The sequence below is a fragment of the Argentina anserina genome, chromosome 4 (genome assembly GCF_933775445.1).
Source record: "Argentina anserina chromosome 4, drPotAnse1.1, whole genome shotgun sequence".
Taxonomy (NCBI): Eukaryota; Viridiplantae; Streptophyta; class Magnoliopsida; order Rosales; family Rosaceae; genus Argentina; species Argentina anserina.
Window position 1 is genome coordinate 18,980,306 of NC_065875.1, and position 22,037 is coordinate 19,002,342.

Here is a 22,037-nt window from a genome sequence, read left to right on the forward strand (position 1 = left end):
GAAAGTTCTCCACTTTCCTAGCTTCAGAAACCGCGAACGAGCCCCACCGGAGGAGGAGCACCGTCGCCCTAGCCGATCACGAGCGTCGGCCTGCTGAAGCAAGCGGGTTTTGGCCTTTTGCTCCGAGAGAGACGGAGCTATTCTCCGCGAATTAGTTAAGGCAGTCAACTGACTACTTGACTCTAATTAAGCTCATTTTAAGTCATCATTTGATGATTTTGATCCATAATCGTTGAGGGCTCTAAGCGTCATTCACCCACCAAACTTGAGCATCAAACCAGATGAAAATCGTCATTCGAACAGCATAATAGCAGCATGGTCATCCGAACTCAGATGAAAATCGTATATCGAAACAGAAGTAGTTTTCCTTGCTAAACACCAATCGATAAGTTGACACGTACAAGGTTCAGATCCAGCTGATGAGCTCAGCCTGGCTGATCACTCGTTTTGTTCACGGCAATGACTTTACAGTAAAGGATAAATGTTACATGCTTAAAAAGTGATTGCGGGATGAGGGTCTATATCGAAAGCATGCTGAGGTTAGGTCATCATGAATTCATGATCATCTTGATGCCTGCTTAATCTCCATTAGGGATGATTCAATTGTTGGTTGTTGCTACCCATCCTTTGTGGACAGCGGATGGTAACCTGCTCATGCCTATTCCAACTCTCTTGCAACTTCTCCAATCTGATCTTTGTTGGGTTTGCATTCTTTGTTAATTTCACCAAAGTGAATAACCAGGACCAGCATACCTCACCGAGTTAGACTTCACTTGTGAAACCAATTCCTTTTTATGTGGTTAAGCCATGTTTAGTTATAAACCACACTGCAAGGTTCGACAATTCGATCGGAATTTATGATCGTCCTATCAATTAGTTCACACAATCGCACGTCCTGGAATTACACTAATCAATGAAAAATAATTATAGCCCTCATTAAACGTTCATGGCCAATCATTTCGTAGATACCGGTCACACTCAGCTCCACCCCCTCTATGCCTTAAGACTTGTAATAAGTTTCTCATCAAAATTGAACAGGATAGATGACCAGCTTAATGGATAAATGCCACCCTATTCCCTATTAAAAGAAAAATACAGTGAAACAGCAGAAGCCATTTTCTTTGCTAATCAATCAATAAGTTGACACCCAAGATCAGAGCACATGAGCTTAGTCTTGCTGATCACTCTTTGAGCTTCACAGCAATAATGACTTGTAGTAAAGAATACACACGAGCTCTCAATTGGCAATATAACTGACGAACTGAAGATATGAATCGATGATGCAGCATTTATGATCACTTGAACACCAGATTATGGCAGCTGTGGTCACATGGGTAAGGACAATCTATAGCCTTGATATTAACTCTATCAAAATACCAGTTCCCCACGGATTTTGCTATCCCCTGCATACATAAATTGCGCGAGTTCAGGTTACCGACATGTCTAACTAAACAATATGATAGATGCTACAGGACTGTATGTACCTTTTTCCCGATATGAGGAGAGTCTTGAGCAAACCATGTGTCCTGTCTCTCAGTTTGGCAATGAGCAAAACATGAGTTTATGAACAAACCATTTTTACCAGCCCTTGAGAAGCCACTAACGGCTTTAAGCATTTGATTCCGGAAGCCTGTTCATGAAAGGAAAGTAGTGAAGTTAACTACTTAAAATCTTCATTTTGAACACAGCTGCAGAGACTATAAAAACTCGATGAGATTACTTTGGAAAAAGCGAATCTGCTGAGGAGTGCATTGTGCGTGATTTTTTTTGCATTGATTCCAATTGCCCTTAGGATCTGCTGTTGATGGAGCTAAACTTGCCTGGATCTGTTAATGGAAAAAAAAATGATTTCAATCATTTAATCAACAGGGTAACAAATTCTACTGAACCCGATCAGGTCATCTATAAAGCATGAGAACTAGAGATAATTCTACAACAGATGAAATAAGAAAGGCCAGTGAAACACTTTTTAACATATAAAGTGACATACTGAGCCACATGCCTGGTATATAGGATTTCAGCTGTCTCAACCTCAAACAAGTTATTAACTACTGTATTATTTTAGAATAAGAGAACAACTTATGTATAACTAGTTATTTGTGCATGGATTCCATCAGCTGAAAAATGAGTATATGAACTTACCTGCCATGTATCATAAGCTGCATTGACTAGAAAGAGGGGGGTCTCAACACTGGCAATTATGTGCTGAGGGAAAAAGCACTGCAAGTAGAATTAAAGTTAGTAACCAGCCAAACAACAGAAAGGAACTTTATATCTGAAGTTTTGTACTTTTCTTTCTCTAAGGATTAAGTTCAAGCAAACAAAATACCAAATTCGGGTTGAGGCGATTAGTACAACTCCCTGGAAGGTTCTTCTTTGCTCCCTGCAATGCAATTATCTTTATCAGTTAAAGTAGTTCTCAAATTCAAATCAATAGAAACTCCTAGGAGTTCAAGGGTATTGACAAAACATCAGCTCTCAACTACTTATGACCACATCAGTTTATACCATTCATCATATCCAACAATTTCAGTTCAACAAGTTAAATCTTTTCACTTTTCAGACATAGCTTTCATCAATTTGAGATACGTATCTGTTCACTGTGTAATTCATTGGCTCTTTCAGTTAACATATTAATATTTAGCATCAAATCGGTGATATAGAAATATACAGATGCAAGATCTATGTACTGCAAATGAAATGTACCTGTAGGTTAACTACTCTTCTAAACATATTTCTCAAAGTGCGGCTACCAGATACATCAAATCTGCAATTTTAGTTGACAATGTTATATAATATCCGAGTAGAACCAAAAGACGTGTGGTATATCTAAAAAGGGTCATTACGCATCAAGAAATAATCCCGCATCACTGAGGCACTTGACTCTAGTAGATCCAGGAAACATTTCACGGAATTCATCACAGTGGAGGACAGTTGCAACAGCACCAGCAGAACATCCAGTAAGAAGAGCCTAGATATCCAAAAGTAAGACTATATTTAGCCGCAAAAGAACAGAAGTATATAGAACTGTACATTCTAGAAACTCAAACAATAACCTGGTTAGCATAGCGCATTCCCTTGGACATCAGATCTTCCATAGCAGCTTTCCATATACGTTGACCTCTAAAGTGCAATTGGGCCGCCTGAGCACCAAATAAGCCACTATATTTTATCAAGGGAATGTTGACCTGATTAATCTTAGAGATGCCCTCTTGAGAGTAATACCCACCACAACAGGGTTACTTATGAATAACAATGGTATTGTTCCATAAACTTAACACTGTCTTTAATTCTTAACTAGCCCAACAAAAAGATGCCAGAAAATAATTAGCAGGGCAGAACATTAGTAAAACAAAAAAATGAACACTAACTGAGGACATGATTAAATTTTTTTAGAGGTAGAGTGTGATAACCCGTATTTATGATGTAAAGAATATAGTACTTGTTTATTTTGAACTTAACCTTTGTTTACACACTTGCGATAATTGTGACAATAAAAGAAAGAATAATAGATTTAGATAAAGAAGGGAAATAAACATAAATTAAAGGGGAAAGAGATAAGGGTTAATTGGAAGACCAAGTATGGTCAGATGTTGTGGTTTGTGGGTAGATAGAAAGATATGGTATGGTCAAGTTACTGTAATTTTCATTCCATAAGGCCTGTGTTCATTTTAACTAAATAGAAGGTAGAGATATGAAGATACAAGGCCTTAAGAAAAATTTGAAAAAGATTCATGACATATAAACATATAGTAAATAAGCAATGATCATTTAATCCCACTGACCTTATCTTCACTGTCTCCAGCAAAAGATGCACCATCACAATATCGAACCTTGACTCTGTTCCAGTTGAAAAGGTCTGCAAGTATTTGCGAGCCCTCCAGAATATCAGATTACTAATTAGTTCTGAAAGAAACACGTGGGAGAAGTAGTGCTATCCTTTATGTACAGCCAACTATATACCAGGGTTTTCACTAGCTTTGTTGCTCAATATCCCTGTGAATGGTATCTTCTTCTCCATATAAGCTGATGAACCACGGCGAGTTTTCTTGCGATAGACACAGTTTTTGATTGTATCACACCACCCGCCTCCCTGAAAATAAAAGAAACCAAATAAATAAGTACGACATCAAAAGGGGTGCATCTGTATGAGAGAGATGGAAGTCATTGAGCATTAAGTATATACAGTAACTCAGGTTCTTAGTCCCCTCACAAGTGAGAAATTGAGCATGAAACACAGGTTACACCGTTACAGAGTTACAGGCTAGCCATGCAATGAAGGAAAATTGATTTATATCACACCACATAGAAGGTCTAATTGTCTAACATCATTTAGCATCAGTCGAGTCTTCCCTAGATAGGAAGAAAAATCATACATTTCCTACATCTCTTTAAAGGGTTAAACCCATACAAGGCAATAAGAAAACAACTTCTTGCAAAAAAGCAACTCTAAATGGTAAGCTGATCAGTGATTACTATATATTAATGGCAGATCAGTATCAACGATTAGTAACAGCAGAAATTTTATCTACTGAGTATGATATTGATTATGATGGTAAAAGAAGTTATGTTCATAGCTTGCTTCAAACATACGTCCAAGTCAATGAGCCAACTGTTTGCTCCTGATCCATATCCCCGGTGGATATGGTAAGCAGGTGATGTTCCATCCAGGCAGACTGCACATGTATAGAGATAGATCATGAAATAACCATAGAGCTGATACACATCCCATCAGTCTGCAATGAATATAAGTAACTGGCTGTATTGCATATTCTGGTATACTTAATCTACAATTTTGAATAAAGCCTGGTCCTTTTTCATCTGAAACTAATCATAAGACTCAATCATTCAGAAATACTCAAATGCAATATCATAACATCAATATAAACCAATTAGGCATGGAAGAACAATCATAGATAGGGGCAAACCTGCTCCTTTAGCAGCAGCTCCACCAATGAGAGTTAGACCCACCATCAAGGGTGTGGTGGAAAACCCATTGGCATAACCAAACACATTAATCTCACTATAATGCAAATCCTCATCTTGAGCCACATTCCAATCTGCTAAACCATTTGCTTGTCTCCAGAACATCAACCCCATAAACCCCCCTAAAACCCAGAAAAGCTTCATCTTTTTCTCTGACTCAGCTCTCACTCATACAATCAAAGACACCCAAATGCAGATTGAGAGCTGAATCAGAACTGGGTTTGTGTTCTTTCACTTGTTTCTAGCTTAAAGCGCGAACAGAGAGAGAGAGAGAGAGAGAGAGAGAGAGAGAGAAACTGAGAGGGAAAGTGGGGTAGAGGACAACTTTATAAATATGAAGAGGAAATGCTGATTTTAAAACAAGCAAGTGAGCTACACAAGAAAAGACAAAACACAGAGAGTGATTTGCTGAGTAAAATAAGGAAAAGATACTGATGATGGAGAAGAATGAAGATGAGGAAGAGGAAGGGATTTTGCTTTTAATAAGGTAAACATTCATTCTCTAGCGAATTCAATAGTAGCAGCATAAATGCTTCTGTTCCTCTAGATCTTTTAGGTGACTAATATACTTTGCATGAAGACGGTGGTTTATACATTAGAAAATATCACACTACCCCATATTTGTTTACTAGATCTTCCTTTTCTTATTTATATAAATATAGAGAGATCAAATGAAGTACGTGAAGAAAAGAACATAATTGTATTACTCAATTTGGAATCTTTCTGATGGGTTTTGATTTCACATTACCAATGCCATAATGTTTCATCTGTCTTTTTCATGTTCATACAACTCGCATTGCAGTTGTCAATTGATAAAGATACAAAATAGTGAATAAGGTCGAATGTAAATTGGTAAGAATACACTCTTTTTGGCCTTAGAATTTTGAAGCCAATGGGATTTCTTGAACTCAAGTCCAAAATGGTAAGAATACACTCAAACGAACTAGCTGAATCCAACTACATTCTGCCGACACCTGATTTTAATGATGAACCCTAGAGCTGTACCACACCTTCACTCACTCATTTTGGTTTTGATATCTCTCCATCCCCAATTACGACCCCATCTTTGTTGAATGTATCTATTAATATCAACATCAACCCACTTCCATGCATGTCAATATCATATAAACCGCTCCGTTGCCAAAAGGCACATGCATCTGCTTCCCACAATACAATCTCTGTTGACAATCACATGAATTTGATCTTTGGTTTTAGATTAGCAATTTGAGAGTTTCTTTCATGCTTCCGAACATTTGCTGTTTTGAATCATTTATACGTTTGATTTGTCTAAATTAGTGGGGGGAAAAGCTAAACACGACATACTCCGACATATGGTGATGTTTAAAAGCCGATAAGGAGTGTAACGTTCTCTTGCTAGACTGTTATAAATTCCCACTTGAAACCAGATCTTTCTATGTGATTAATCAACATTCAACACCACAACAATTAATACATTACATACGTATCATCTGATATGCTGCGGTAACTAGGGACCCAAAATTTTGTCTATGCATCCATAGTTCCTAAACATTCAGTTATGCTGTTTCTCTTCATCTTAGTTGTTGGACACAAAGCTTACACTTGCACTTGCAGACTCAGATTCAGCAGCTCCAACTTGGTCCGCTTTGATTAGCATTTCGTCATCGGCAGTAACATCGTTCTTATATGTGTACCAGTTGGCCCAGAAAAGATAGTTTGCAAAGTTAAGCACACTGAGAATCGCCAAAAACCAGTAGAAGTAGTCTACGTGGTTCTTGTTCATGTCACGCCCCTCCAGCCACCCTAACTTGCTGTCTGTATACTTGCCAGTGATAGAGTTGATGAGCTCTACAAAAGCTGAGCTCAGGTAGTACCCAATGGACAGAGAAAGCCAGGAAAATGAAGTAGATAGAGACCTCATCCCAGCAGGAGCTTCTCTGTAGAAGAACTCCATCAACCCCACAAGTGTGAACATGTCTGCAATGCCAAAAATTGCATAGTGATATGCGAGCCAAAAGAGGCTGATCTTGTGATTATGGTGAATGATCTCATGTTTTCTCTTCACTTCCACGAACCCTGCTATAGTCATGGAGATAGCTGAGAGCACAAGCCCAACACCAACTCTCTGGAGGTGGCTTATGCCATTGGGGTGACCAGTAAACTTGCGCAAAAGGGGAACAAATGTGAACTCATAAATGGGGATAAGAACAGACATGAATAGCAGAGGAATGACTGGAATTGTGGCTGCAGGTACATCAAAACTGCCAACGCGTGTGTTCATGAGGATTCCTTGTTGGACAGAAAGAGTTTGCAGTTGTGCTAAGCATGTGTTCATGAGGATTGTGCTTAGAAGAATGGGCATCATCCTTGTGAGGATCTTCACTTCCTCCACCTGTGTTACTGTACAAACTTTCCATTTTGATGCTGTTGCAGCATTGACACCTTTAGGGTTAATGGCTGCCTTGTCTAGCAATCTGCTCAAAGAGATGTAAATCATGTGTCAAACAAAGCATATACATGACACAGAAGGATGTAATTTGTCGAACTATCAATCTAGAGAAAATCTTCTTTCATTTGTGTTCTACATTTGAGAATTTGGTTAGAAAAAAACCCATGTGAACTGGCATGTTGTCATTTTAGTTAAAATTATGTGTGGCATCGTATGCAAAATATTATAGGGGAACATTAAGAAAAACTTGCCTGAATTGATCAGTGTGGGGGAGCCGCTCTTTCTTTTTAGTGAATTCATGTAGTTCATCAGGACTCTGAGGCACATCCATCTTCCAGTTCTTTACACTGGCCACCAAAACCTGCATAAAGAGTAGTCTCAATAACATCAGTTGATCACTTTTAGTTCTGGGATTGATAATGACTTGTTAGCTAAGCTAAGTCAGAGAGAAGAGGGAGGGGTCAAAGACCTGTAAAATCCTTAGCAAAGGACTTTCTCCTGGAACTCGAACACGATAATATGGCTTTCCTAGAGCAACAATGAAAAGACCAGAAGCAGCACAGGACAAGGAGATGATAAAGCCGATGTCCCATCCAACCATTGTGCTAACATACACCACAAATGTGACTCCAGCCACTGCCCCAAGGGTTATACTAAGCAAGAGCCAGTTGAAGAAGCTAGCTATATGCCTGCGCTCTTCGGGTTTCTTATAGTTGAACTGATCAGCACCTAAAGCAGGAATCGCGCCTCTGATTCCACCTCCTCCCAGTGCAATTAAGGATATTGAAGCATAAAACAGCAAAGCTTTTGTGCCATGAACACAGGTTGATTCTCCACATGGTAAAGGTTGCAACTTTTTATAATGGGATTGAATTATCAACAACATATATCCCTGAAAATGACAGCATGATATGCATTTATAAATTGCCATATGATGAACCAAAGTATATTTACAAGGATGAAAACACAGCTTATACCAGCAGTTCTGTCACGCCAAAGAGTAGAGTGGTGTTGAGGCGAGTCATGTAGGCATCAGAAATGAATCCTCCAACTATTGTAAGTAAGAATGCACTGCCCAAGTAATTTGTTGTGGTGGTAGCAGAGCCAGAAATGTCAAAGTGTATCACAAACATGAAGTATACAACCAGGCTTGCCATGTTAGCCACAAAACCTATGTTATCCAGGAACATCATTGCTGCACGCACAAAAGTTTTAATAACATTTCGATAACTGCCGCTTGAAGATATATAGTTGCTTTCTAAAATATATATTGGTTGGGTATATCAATAACTCACCAAAGATGAAATAGTTAGCCTTGAATCCTCCTTGTCTTTCTTGTTTCTTCATTGAATCATATGCAAACTCTTTGTTCGATCCAATTCCAATTTCACTGTCCAACCCCTAGAAAAAATATGAACTGATATGAGAAACTGACTACAAATTGTAGCAGTTGTAAGCGTCAACTGTTACAAATGTTACTTTCATTTCTTTTGCTCAGTATAGGAAAACCATGAGTTACTTGCAGAAGACTAATTGCAATTACCATTCTGTAGGATGGAAGAGAGAACTAGTAGAAGAGTCCGTGGGAGAAGAAAAGCTATGTGCAAATGATGGACGAGGTTTCGACTATTTATACCTATAAAAGAGTTGGTACCAGACTACCAGGTAGCATAATATGATACTAATGTACAATATAATGTCATCACCTTAAGCAGTTAAGTACAACTACTATAACTGTATAAGTAAAAGAACAAAAACAGTGAAATCCGGAGTTCCAATAACAACCCAGCAAAAGCCGACGCAACCGGCCTTGAGAAAGATCTCCCATAACACAATGAGTTTAGATTTAATATCCATTCTCGTAGCTTTAGATAGCAACTTCAGCTCTAGTATACTGCTAATCATACAAAATGATATGAGATATAATTAAACAGGTCACTTTACGCATGTGAAGGTTGAACTAGAAGGAATACATTAGATGACAAATACCCAAACTTATATGAAAGGTTGAACCAATGGTCTAAATATCGTTTTCGGCATCGTATCGGTCGAGAGGTAAAACGATATATCGGGCGATATATCGGGGATATATCGGGCGATATATCGGGGATATATCGGGCGATATATCGGGGATATATCGGGCGATATATCGGGGATATATCGGGCGATATATCGGGGATATATCGGTTTTATCGGATTTGCTTATTTTCAATAAAACTTATAAAATTATACTTCAATATGTACCAAATAAACTAAAAAAACAGTACTAAGTAAACTAAAGAAAATAAATACTTGATTTAATGACAATTAAAGTACACGAACGACATCTAATAATAAAAATAGGTATTTAAGAATGATTATTTAGACTTGAAATTCATCATATATATTTAAAATTTATATAAATTAAAAATATATATGAAAAAATGAAAAAAAAAAATATAAGTTTTTTTTAAAAAAAGAGGAAATAAATATTAAAAAATTAAACAAAAATTGAAAAAATAATAAAAAAATCAAAGTTTGACCGATATTTGACCGTTGACCATCATTTTTGCGTTGACCGATAAATTTTGACCGATATGCTCTTATCGTATCAGATTCGAAATATCAGCGATATATCGGTGATATATCGGGAATATATCGGCGATATCGCCGATATTTCGAACAGAGGATAGAACCAAGGGAGAGATAGTCTGAGAGAAGCCCCCAAAGGAGAGACTAAAAGTGGAAGTCATGCTCTGCGTTTGTTTCTGAAGTTGAGATTCTGGGTGGTGACAAACGGCTGAAGCATTAGAAAATGTAGATGCTTTGGTGGCTTCACTTGTGAGTGGTGAAGATGCCATAGTCACACACAACAAGACGTCAAAATCTGGGTCTGCTTGCTCTACAAGTGTGTGAGGTTCTCAATAATTACAGGCGGATGTTCCAGCTCTCATGCCTCCAAAGATCACACAAACTTATGCATCATTGGTTTTGCATCCATTAATTATCCACATTGTACAAGGTGAAAATCATACAATACGAATGCCGTTAGAACGGCTAACAGTTAGGGGCCAAAAGCCTTGGTTTGTGGATGTGTACAATTTCCGATCAGTTTGTAGTAATGTTCTTCAAATTTCTGCAAAGCATCATATGTAGCTGTGACCTGAACACTATTCAGCTTTGTTTGATAAACCAATTCAGCAATGCCAAAATATGAAAGAACTAAGCTATGCATCTGCTAAAACTTCTGTAAGATTGTCAATGAAGATGCCATCTGTAACTTTCACAAGAATCACTAAAATAATCAAATAACCTATTGGCAAAACTGGCAGCTCTTAGCTAACATGTACGGTTTCTATTTTAATGGATCGCATAGGGCATGATCTTCCACTCGACTGAAGTAGTAAAGAGAGGCTAGACAAATGAAACCGTCTGCAAGGATAAGACCGACCACATCAAAAACAAACTTGGGAGCAAATAAACCCCATACCTGCAGGATTATAAATTGTTAGGGCCATTGACTGCTAATATTGCAGGGATGACAACAAATGGGGGAGAAAGACATTTTTACCATCAAATGCCGCCTATGGATTGTAACACATACAATAGTGGCTGTGACTGAAGTAGCCATAATGAGTCCATAAATCATATAGACCTACACATAAACAATAACCGATTACTAATCAAACTGGCTAGAAAAACCAAGCCTCAGAACATCTGACATTCTTAAAAGGGAAAAAACTGATTATCAATTACCAAGCATATATATATGGCAGTAAACTTACAAGAGATAATCGCCCGAGGATGGGTTGCTTTCCCTTTTCGGTCTGCCCTCGGCATGCAACAAGAATTGGAAGTCCAATTATCGGAAGGATGAGGGAAAAACCATAAGTATCCATTGTAAGAAGGATTGCTTGGGGAACTAAGACGAACTCATCAAAGCTGAAAATAGTAGGGGCCAATCACTATTGAATTCTTGAACTTACAAGATATGATTAAATGTTAGTGGTGAGGTCTCTATATTCTAGTGCCCATAGAGTTGTACACATTAATTTTTGGATGACACAAAAAGTTCACGACAAACATGTCTGTGCACATCAATGACTCACCCTGTAAATGCAGCGCCATATCGGAGGCCATCAAAAGCACACCTGAAGAAAGTTTGTTTCAGGTTATGAAACATAGTGCAAAAGATGCCGAAATAACGTCCGGTATTGTCCACAGAGAACGCAAAGCAATATTAAAGATCAATAAAACTGTCCAGTATGGTCCACCGACAAGGTGAAGCCATAGTATAGTTTTAGGGACAAAACCAAAGAGATTAAAATGGCTAGTAGTCTAGTACAAAGTATACTGAAAGAAGAAAAACAGAAACCTAAAAGTAGTGAGCAAATGACAAACCAGTGGCCAGTGCAGAAAAACAGGCACACGGCAAAAAGACTCCATTGTGTTACAGGAACTGGATCAAGCATCAAATTCCAAGTACCTCCATCTTTGCCATCTAGTTCCACATTATCCAGCCGCATTATGCAATAACCTGTCGAAACAAACTCTTATATGAATCAACATTTTCAGAAACAGATGGGATACAAAACATGAAAAACTGTAAGACAGTGATAACAAATTTCTTATGAAGAACAATGACAACAATAAAGAAACCAAAAATAACGAGCCTTAATAATTTCCTAGCAGATAAGGGCAGGCTTATTGGCCAAGATAATACTATTATATACAAGCATCAATAGTATAAAGTACTAACTCCCCACCTCCAATTATAAATGCTAACGCAATGAAGGGTCCTTGTTTTCCCAGCAGAATAATGATTGTTGAACTCCACACAGAAAACATGGCTACTGCTTTAGTAGATAAGATTTTGCCGCCTACTGAAGATTTTTGTTTAATAAAAAGCTGATTAATCGTGAGTAATAAAAGTTGTCCAACTCCAATGGCATATACTAGTCGAGGAATGAAATTACTTCCAACATCTTTAAGCACCCAAGCCAGATTTAATAGGCTACTTTCTGAAGACCAATGCACTGCAATCAGAATGTAACTTAATAAACCAGTTCCGATAATAATATAATTCCACATCCCCTCAGGAGAGCTTCTAGTAATGGCCTTGTGTAGCAAGAGTGCCAATAAAGCCAGGGTAAGCACTGGCAAAACTTCAGCAACAAAATTCCAAAGCAAGGTGATTCCTATCATCCATGAAGGATATGCACCCACAAATTCAGAACTAGGAGCCTGTTTTGACAAACCGAATTGAATTGAAAATCTGCATATGGTAACCAGTAGAAGCAAAACAAACGCCTGCAATTACATTAGGAAAAATGAGCACTACGAAGAAAAAGCAATGTCATTACAATTTTATTCCTAACGAACAACTTGTAAAATCTCCGGTCCAGAGTAATAGAAAGCCGAGGCAAACTTACTTCTGATATCATCTTCTTCTTTAAGAATGATGATCGTAACTTAACAAATCCAGTTGTGGCCAAAAGAAAGCAGGCCACTTTTCCTTCCTCCACTGATCTCAAGGAACAAAAACAATATTATTTTGTAACTCAAATGTGTTGAATTTTAATAAGTACTGAAAAGTATCCAAGACTTACAGATGAAACTATTGGAGAGGAAGCTGCATGCACGTATCACCCCCACAAAACAAGCAAAAATTAAGCCAAAGGATATCCCGGAATCTCCAGATGAAGTGAAAGAAAAACCATATTGCTCTTTCACTTTCTTAATTGCAAGGAGATGGACAATGAGTGATATAAACATAATACCAAGTCCTGCACCCATCAACTTTAAATTAAACTCGGTCCATTTGGACCGGGCAAGTTCAGCAACACTTGCTAGAAAAGTAAAATACTCCTCAATTTGCCTCTTAAGAGCCGACAACAGTTCATTGCAGCTTTCCTTTTTATGCAATAACTTCTTTGTAGTATGTGACCATCTCTCCTCTGCTTTAGCATATATGTTTCCAATGTGCAACAGATCTTCATGGGAAAATCCAATAACTGAAGAAGCTGAATAAATATCTATATATCGTTTTACCTGACATGAAGAGTTCATTTTTATGTTAAACTCATGTACAGGAAAAATATCCTTTAAAAAAATTAAACAAAATAAATGGATGATTGGAAGTCATATTATCTGAGTTAGCTACAATGTCCACTTTCAAGTCTATTTCTAGAATACTGGTACATCAACTATTAATTTGTTTCATAGTGTAATTTCTTATGAATTTTGATACCATGTTGTCTAACAGCTCCTGATGTTATATCAGGATGCCCAAAAATTAATGAACTTTTCTTTTCGCTCTTCTCAATTAATAGCAAGACAGCAAAGCACATATTTGTCTAGTCAACATGGTACTTACTACCTCTTCCACCTTCAGTAGGCCTGGATGTTGTAACATAGTAACATATTTCTTATTTAACCTAATGGAGCTAGTCAAGTGCAAGATCGAAAAAGGAACCTTTAAATCTAGCAAGGCATTGGCGGTATATATACTATTAAATTACCTGCCAAGAATTGGTACAGAGTACATTGACATAATTCAGCATCCATTCGTCCAACTTTGGCTGGTTCTGGCAACTTCCCATATTGTCCTCAAAATTCCATGTTCCACCGCCTAAGGCATATAATTGAGGATTGACGCGCCCAATACTGAAACAGAACGATGTCATTCTTAAGTGATGTTTATTTGTAAATTTTTAGAAAAACTTTTAGTTCAACAAGAAGATATAGTAATATACTGCATTAGGTAAACTGTCCACAATACATGAGATGCTTGTAGAGACAGATAATTATTAAAGCCCATAAATGTCTTATAATCAAGTTTTCATGCAAGTTAATCTTCTAAGGTTCACACTGAACATTGACAATTGGATCCAAAGTATTTGGCCACATCCATACATATTGCTCTCATAAATAGAGTACCATTAATATCACTGCCAAAGAATCCGTATAAATTAACCACAAGAACATTTAATTTAAAGCATTTGTTCTATTCCATATTGGGTATCTGTTAACTTGATCTATTAATCTGCCAGAAATCTTTTGAAGTTAAAAAAAAAAAACTGGTAAAAGGGTATTACAAGTATAAGCACTATTTAAATCAACAAATTCAACAATGACTTCAGTGGGAAATATTTGATAACACAGTATTATAAATTTTAAGTAAGACTAGGAAGCGCAGATGCCCATTGCATGATCAGATTGATTTAAATAAGGTTCTTAATTTATCTAAGAAGCGGCGATACCCATTGATGACTTATGACACATTTCATGGAAATAGTTAAATTGACAAGATTCTTACACCTTCCAAAAGGAAAGGGAATACCAAGCAGCGCTGATACTGTTGCTGCAAAGTCTAGCTGCAGACAGTGAAATAACTAAGTATGGGTGGTGGCAATCAAAATTTACAGCAAGCCAACAATAACAAAAAACATTTTTTCCATTCTAACCTGCTGGATGGAACTGATGCAGATATTCCTCTTATCCTAGAACAAGACAGTAAATGAAACGATCAGCATAAAACAGATTGATTTATGACTCAAATAATGATTCAATCTCGCAGCTGAACACATAGATACTTCTTAATATTTCCAAAGGCTAATACATAGGTGAGCAACTAATTCAGAAAATCTCCATAGAGAGAGAGTACCAAATCTAGTCTACAAGATGAAGTATCAAATTCTGCTGGAATGGAAGATGAGGGATTCTTAAAGCTCAGAGCAAACATGGATGTTTCAACCTGCATTATGTTATTCCAGTTAGCATGAAGAGATGCCTATGTAATCAATAAAGAAAATAAATTCATTATACCTCTTCAGCAGTCCCTCCGCCATGATCCCCATTTACAGTCTGACCATGATCGCCCATCACAAGTAGTAAAGTATTCTCGTGACGTCCCCCTGGTTTAGACTGGCTCTCCAGTGCATCAACTACATTCTAAAGCAAACTGATCAGGTTGTTGAAGTAGCTATGAACGGGCAAATGAAAAGGCAAGATATAAAAAAATTTAGAGAGTATCAATGCTACCAACCGCATGTATAGGCCTAGAACAATGTAGTGCATGTCAACCAGGTGCAGGGTAAAGTATACCCATAAATACTATGACATTTCCCTGATTTTTCAGTAACAATATTGAAGCCATTGCCTGACATTTAGAAAGATACAAACCAATTTCTAAAAACTTAGGAAAGCTGTAATTTTGAAAACGTCTTCCACACACTTTGACCACTTTCTTAACAAGCCAATCATTGAGGGGGCAATCCAAGGGAGCAAGTATAATTAAAAGACTACTTCAAAGTGCAATTTTCTTATGGCTAAGTTCAAGGAATTACTTGCAAAACGGTGTTGTATTGCTCCAACTTCTCTATCATTTGCGGAGAATCAACCCCAAATATGTGACCTGCATGGTCCTGAACCAAACCAAGAAAATTAGAACAAAAAGTTTTGTAACTCGATAACTTGATGCAGGTACCAATAACTTTAAAGAACCAAGTATCACTTGATAATCAACTAGTATAATAAGCTAGCCAAACAAGATCATATCTTATGTAATTCTCATTAAATCAACAGACATCTTCCAGAAAAACTATCCTACTTATTTAACACCTTACTAATCAAGCAAATGAATCATACCACACCAAGAAAGTGTGCTATAAGGACATCCCAATCATCTTGATGCAAGAATGGAAGAAGGTGCTCAATGCATCCATTGTCCACCTGGAAAAAAAGAAAGACGAAGTAGTCTAGCTAATTAGCCATAAAAAAGTCAAGAATACGACTACATTCAAGTTATGAAAAAACTTTTGCAAGACATACCGTGTCAAGATCCCTAACATTAAAAGATGAGTAAGGAAAAGCTTTGCGGAAATGTGAAGGAAACAACTGTGTCCATGTATCATCTCCCATCATGACAACTCTCTTTCCATTTTGAGCCAACTGCAGATAAGCCCACATTTCAGACAAACAACAAGAAGTCCATAGCTTGAAAAAGAAAACATCTTCACAAGTGAAGACATAAGAAGAAGAAGAAGAGAAAGAGAGATAGAGACAGAACCTGAAGTAACAAGTTATCTTCAACTATTGCCGGAGCACCAAAGCTATTCCCAACATCAATAAAAGTCGGCAGCCCACCTGTTGTCAATCCCTAGAAAACATTGCACAAAAAGTCCTAACTATAAGAGTTCCAACGTTCAACTACAAATTTGTACCATGAAGTTGAAAAATAAAACCACATTGCTCAGATAGAGCAACAATCACTGTCTATATAGAGGCATTAAAATGGTGCATAAAGCATAGTTTAAGGAGAGCTGACTGACCTTCAAACGCTGCAAACTGGTGGTAGGTGGATCAGCAATGGCCTTGAAAATGCGAGCCGTCGATGCATTGGTAGCAGCCAGGTCTTGTACAAGCTTCAATTTATTCATCCAAGGCTTCTTTTCTGCAGACATTACCACCCATCAAACCCCACTCAAATCAAATCCAATCATATCAATCACAAACAAAAGAGTTACCAAATGTACAAAGCCTAACCTTGGAAAAAAGTACTGGGGGCCACAAAATCAAACCTGAGACAAAACCAAGAGATCAAAAACCAAAGACAGGAAATTGAGTTCGAATTATACGATGATAAGGGGGATTGATGATTGTAGTGTACCTGAGGGCGTCGAAGACGATAATGACGAGTCGATCAATGGCGGGTTTGCTCCAGCAACGGCCGTCGGTCTGGTTGAGGTGTTGGTTGTCGAAAAAGCAAGGAGATTGGGAGACGTCGTGGCATTGGCTGAAGTTGGGGAGCTCGGTGCGTGTGAGGAGGAAGCCTCTGGTGAATATGAGGACGGCCACGAGGTGTAGTAGCATCATCACCCAGTGCACCCATGTTCCCTTTCCCATTTTCACACAACACTACTACTCAACAACCGCAAAAGAAAGACAAAAAGACAGAACACAGAAGGAACTGGGTTTGGTTCAGAGGCTTGTTGGTCAGATTGAGAGAGAGAGAGAGAGAGATCCTGTATTTCTGGTTTGAGGGACTAGCGCGCCTTTCTACTCTATTTATTTTCATTTCTTCTTTTTTTTAGAATATATTTATCTACTTATTTTCATTTCTAGTCTGAAAAATATTCGGAAAATAATTTCTTTTATAAGTGAGAGATTGTAAATTAGAACTACAATAGTGATTCGTAGCAACAAAATTGATTATTTGATTTTACGAATATTATTGCTCCAATGTGGTCTCTATGTAATGAAATGCTAGCTAACCAAATTGAATCAGCAGCGTCTGCTCACTAGTTTTTCATTACTGATTATAGACGCTTGTTTCGATACTAATTTTGGTTGAGTTGCAATTATAATCATTGTTCATGGACAGAGTGGTGTTACAATAAGGAAGGAAGGCAGTTAAGCAAGGGACTTCTTCAATCTTGGTCATTCGGTGCGTTTGGAGCTATACTTTGGCCAGTACCTCCATAGATTGAGACTGGCAGTGAGAGTCTGCATCGCGGCATCGGTGAACAAGGTAGACTGACTTCTATGCGAACTTTTGGCTACTCAACTCTAGGAGAAAGTTCTCGTTGTTCTTCTGGAACACCTGCAATGTATGCATTTTCTCCTCTATGTTTTTGATATGTATGGAGTTTGAGCTGCTGTCTCTCCTCAAAGCAAGGTCATGATCCTGGTTTAGACTATGAAAGGGAACGGATTTGGTAGGGCTGAACCGGAAAGGATGACTTTCCCAATAGAATGAAGCCTGGAATACATTACCAGTCTTCCAATCAGTAACAGGACGGGTAACCAAATTATGAAAACTATATCAAACTACATAGACTGATAGAAGTGGAAAGATAGAAGCACGTCATAAATATGAACAACAGCGTCCAAGAGATCTAATTCAAATCAGTATGAAGCACCATTCTATTACCTTCAATAGAATTTTACTAAATCCTGGAAGGATAAAATTGTGCGCCAAGTATTCTAACTCCTTTAGACTCCGAATTTCTAATCAGATTCTTGCTTTGTCACGTTTCTCACTCCATGCAAGTTGTTGTCAAACACTCAATATGAGGTTTCGCTACTTAAATCTGTACTTAACAACTAATGAGATAGTATGCACCAGAGTTTAATTACTTCGTTCATCGAAAGGATTAGATTGACAGGACTTTCATTCAGCAAAGAAGAGCGTTAGTAGTCCTCTAAACCTGACTTTGTAGTTATCAAGTGATCTTCCTATCCAGGAAAAAAAAGTTTTCATTTTAGTTACATTTTATTCTATATTTTCAGTTTTAAGTGCCATGTCCAAAAAAGACGGGAAGAATTGAGCATTAAGATATACGATATTATATCATTCAAAAGTATCAATATCACTATGTTTTTCAAAGAAAAACATTACTGTATTGAAATTTCAGGCAATGTCAATCTTATGTCTGCCCAAATGCATGAGATATACATCAATTTTTCAAGCCTGCTTTACCTTGGTCAGTTTGAAGATACTTCTTCCATGGATGCACACCCTAGGACAGCGCCCCGAGCTGACCCAATCATGGGTCTAGTTTCCCTCCATTTCAATGGCTCAACCAAGGGGTTACAAACCCTCACCAAATCCAACTTGACAATGTCAAACCTCCCAGCACCAGATTGTTCCCACTTCAGAGCCTTCCCTCCTATGACATATAATTCATTTTGTAAGGCAGCAAAACCATAACCAAAAGCCTCCAGTTGCCGACTGTGATCAGGAAGAACCACAGATGGAACTGAGCCTATGTTGTACCACTCCCCTTTTTCAGAGTCTCGTGTTTTTATCAAGCTCTCACCCCAATCTACAACAGTATACACTCGATTATATCCTATCATCTGCACAGCAAATTGCATTGCCCTTGACAAAGGCCAAACATCTTCCATTGTGCACCATGTTTCATCAGATAGACTAAACACCTCTGAGGTATTTTGGTCTGGCAGGCCTACTTGCTCGCTAAGAACATGAAATTTTCCTTTGTAAGATAAGCCTAAGCAGTCCATCTGCGGGTGGGGCATTGGTGGCAACTCTTCCCATCTGCAATTTTACATATTTGTAATTAAAATGAAACTGCCAAATACGGAGCAAAAGAAGTATGTAACCTAGATCATGAACATACACAAAACCACTATTAATACAGCCATGCGATGCTATTTGCTGTCAGTAAGATTATGACACACTTCTCACAAGAAGGGGCACGCAATATCAGAGATGCAAGTTACCAAACCTTGATTCTCCCCTCAAAAGGAATGCTCATAAAAACGAATATCAGTTCATGGAAAAAAAATCCTTATTCTTTATTAAAATGGAACAAGCAGTTGATGATAAAGTTTAAAGGGCGAATGATAATAACATACTTGTCAGCCACCGGATCATAGACCTCAGCAAGAGCAAGCCCTCTGGTGCAAGCTAAGTTACGTCCCCCAGCAACATAAATTTTCCCTGATATGACCGTACATGCAAAGTGAGAGCGGGGAGTAATCATGCTTGCCACATTGGTCCATTGTTTCTTAAACGGATCAAACTGCATAACCTCATTTGTTACCAAAGGCCTCTGATGGGGAAATGTAGGATTGTCATGAGAATAGGACCCTCCTATTACGAAAAATCGATTGCGAACACTAATACATGAAAATCCATAGTGTCTCTCCTCACCATGGACAGAAGGAATTTTTGACAGAGGATGCCACCTATCAGCTTCAGGATCATAAGCAACCCACTCATTGTTGGAGCCTTCAGTCAGAACAAACAACCAGTTGCCACACAAACCTTCCCTGGTTTTATAGTTGGCATAGTCTGAACTCCGGATCAAATCTCTCCATGTCTTTGAAACAGTCTCAACCAGTCCATGATATCCATGAGACAGCTTTGCCAGACATCTCAATGCCAAGTCGTCAGGCAACCCAGGAATGATAGCTTTATGCAGAGATCCCCTATAAGCCAAAGATCGAAAATTTAAACCCAACCTAATACTTAGAACCAATTATAGTAAAAGTATTTACACATAGATAACATAAAGTCTAAGAATAAAAGCGATAATCACCACAGAAACAAAACTCAAAAACAATACATGCACGAGTAGTAACTATCATATAAGGATTGTTCGTTATCTAAATATCCAATAGCTTTTTTATAAGTAACTAGAGATGATCATTTGCATTCTTAATGAGCAGCATAGATGGTTACTTAAAGAAGGAAACTTTCTTACATGAATCAATATATTATATATGGAGGAAATGATGTCCTTTATGAACCTGATATTTCTCCTTCAAAAATGAAGAACCAAACCCCAAAACGAAGACGGATAGCTTTCACCAAAATAAGATGAATGTCCTGCAAATTGAATTCAGGTTCAGATAAACATAATGATATGAAGAATGGGCAAGTATACATAAGAAGAAATTGAAAAGGAATACAAGGGGGGAACAAACCTATTACAGAAATGGAAGCTAGTTGTGGTTGCTTTAGGGGATTCAATGTTGGAGGCCTCTGGAACCTGCAACTAGGTTGTGGAAATGAAGACCAAGCTTATCGCTTTGCCTTTTTCAGCAGCCTTGAGAACCTTTAGGTTATCAGTTTAATCAATGTAGAGAGAGAGAGAGAGAGAGAGAGAGAGAGCGAGCGCGTATTGAAATGTGTCAGCAAGAGAGGAAATGAATCATCACGCTCCTCAAAGACAAGGATGAAACAGTAATAATTAAGATTTCCTTTTGTTTTTCTAAATAATTAAATATTATTGAGAAATTAATTTTGCTGGTGAGAAAATATTCTGCACAGAGCAAAAATGAAGTGAAGTGACATTTTTCTTAATTTCTTTTATATTAATTCAAAGTTGATAAAGTTAAAATAGTTACGCAAATTGGTAGGGCTTTTGACAATGAAGTAGGTAATGAATTTTAGAAAAAGCATGTGAACCTAACCTTAGCAACCAAATATTCTTTGCAATCTTTACAACTAATTATTAAAACCACCAACCTTGCTCTTTTGTCCCATCAGGGTTTCCTAATATTCAAAGCTTTATGGAGAGTCCATTTTGAAGCTATAGCAGTAGCATCAAGAGCTTCACCCCCTCTGGCTCACTCCCAGGCTGTTGATGTGGTATTTGGATAAACTCTTTGCTTCTTTCTGTGTGACCTACTGTCATTTTTGGATCAGCTAGAAGGAGGCGTCCCTTGGAGTATTGTTTTTTATTTGATTTTTCCTACTCGTTCCTTAATTATATAAAACAAAATAGTATAAAAAGTGTTTCTCACCCCGATCAAAAACGATGGCATTCAAATGTTTTCTTATTTTAAGTTCCAATCAATGTATTTCACTTATTTACTTATTAATCATCTATATGCTTGACCGCAATATATCTATATTAAAGATTTAAAGTCATTAGTTTAAATCTTTAACTATCCACAAGTGTCATGTATTTACAAGCCGTGCACAAAACACTCTATGAAGTTGGCTCACCAACTCCTTTTTTTTGTTGCAAACTCACCAATTTCCTTAAAAAGTAATAAAATAAATAATACTGAAGAAAAAAAATAAAAAACTTTGTTTCGTGATTGGGCTGTATGAAAATGGGCCGGGTCAGGCTTGTTTCAAACTATAAATAGACTTACTACAACTCAC

General features: G+C 37.6%; 4 protein-coding genes across 5 annotated transcripts; all 4 read right to left on the minus strand.

Moving 5' to 3' along the window:
* Nucleotides 1-1,052: 1,052 nt before the first annotated feature.
* LOC126790291 (pectin acetylesterase 10-like) lies at nucleotides 1,053-5,259 on the minus strand. The gene is made up of 12 exons (XM_050516479.1): nucleotides 4,929-5,259; nucleotides 4,594-4,676; nucleotides 3,964-4,093; nucleotides 3,786-3,859; nucleotides 3,057-3,143; nucleotides 2,847-2,971; nucleotides 2,707-2,767; nucleotides 2,330-2,383; nucleotides 2,143-2,220; nucleotides 1,721-1,826; nucleotides 1,485-1,630; nucleotides 1,053-1,403 (listed from the first exon to the last, which is right to left on the minus strand). The coding sequence occupies exons 1-12, from the start codon at nucleotides 5,128-5,130 to the stop codon at nucleotides 1,296-1,298; spliced, it is 1,254 nt and encodes a 417-aa protein (XP_050372436.1). The 5' UTR covers nucleotides 5,131-5,259; the 3' UTR covers nucleotides 1,053-1,295.
* A 1,122-nt stretch (nucleotides 5,260-6,381) lies between these two features.
* Nucleotides 6,382-9,427, minus strand: LOC126790293 (protein NRT1/ PTR FAMILY 4.5-like). Its single transcript, XM_050516482.1, has 6 exons — nucleotides 8,958-9,427; nucleotides 8,710-8,815; nucleotides 8,392-8,609; nucleotides 7,884-8,306; nucleotides 7,666-7,775; nucleotides 6,382-7,439 (listed from the first exon to the last, which is right to left on the minus strand). The coding sequence occupies exons 1-6, from the start codon at nucleotides 8,958-8,960 to the stop codon at nucleotides 6,542-6,544; spliced, it is 1,758 nt and encodes a 585-aa protein (XP_050372439.1). The 5' UTR covers nucleotides 8,961-9,427; the 3' UTR covers nucleotides 6,382-6,541.
* Nucleotides 9,428-10,089: 662 nt separating this feature from the next.
* On the minus strand, nucleotides 10,090-17,337 carry LOC126790322 (uncharacterized). Its single transcript, XM_050516513.1, has 20 exons — nucleotides 17,064-17,337; nucleotides 16,940-16,974; nucleotides 16,726-16,847; nucleotides 16,464-16,553; nucleotides 16,226-16,345; nucleotides 16,043-16,126; nucleotides 15,742-15,819; nucleotides 15,221-15,346; nucleotides 15,060-15,149; nucleotides 14,860-14,895; nucleotides 14,714-14,769; nucleotides 13,915-14,059; nucleotides 13,003-13,444; nucleotides 12,826-12,917; nucleotides 12,160-12,703; nucleotides 11,795-11,930; nucleotides 11,503-11,544; nucleotides 11,179-11,335; nucleotides 10,965-11,048; nucleotides 10,090-10,883 (listed from the first exon to the last, which is right to left on the minus strand). The coding sequence occupies exons 1-20, from the start codon at nucleotides 17,297-17,299 to the stop codon at nucleotides 10,749-10,751; spliced, it is 2,850 nt and encodes a 949-aa protein (XP_050372470.1). The 5' UTR covers nucleotides 17,300-17,337; the 3' UTR covers nucleotides 10,090-10,748.
* Nucleotides 17,338-17,649: 312 nt separating this feature from the next.
* LOC126790842 (F-box/kelch-repeat protein At1g16250) lies at nucleotides 17,650-20,992 on the minus strand. 2 transcript variants are annotated; one of them, XM_050517194.1, is made up of 6 exons: nucleotides 20,849-20,992; nucleotides 20,626-20,750; nucleotides 20,073-20,350; nucleotides 19,775-19,859; nucleotides 18,876-19,454; nucleotides 17,650-18,155 (listed from the first exon to the last, which is right to left on the minus strand). In XM_050517194.1, coding segments are annotated over exons 2-5 (939 nt in total). In that variant the 5' UTR covers nucleotides 20,628-20,750; nucleotides 20,849-20,992; the 3' UTR covers nucleotides 17,650-18,155; nucleotides 18,876-18,880. The 2 variants fall into 2 exon arrangements, with proteins under 2 accessions (XP_050373151.1, XP_050373150.1); XM_050517193.1 differs by having other exon boundaries at nucleotides 17,651-18,155; nucleotides 19,775-20,350.
* Nucleotides 20,993-22,037: the final 1,045 nt, after the last annotated feature.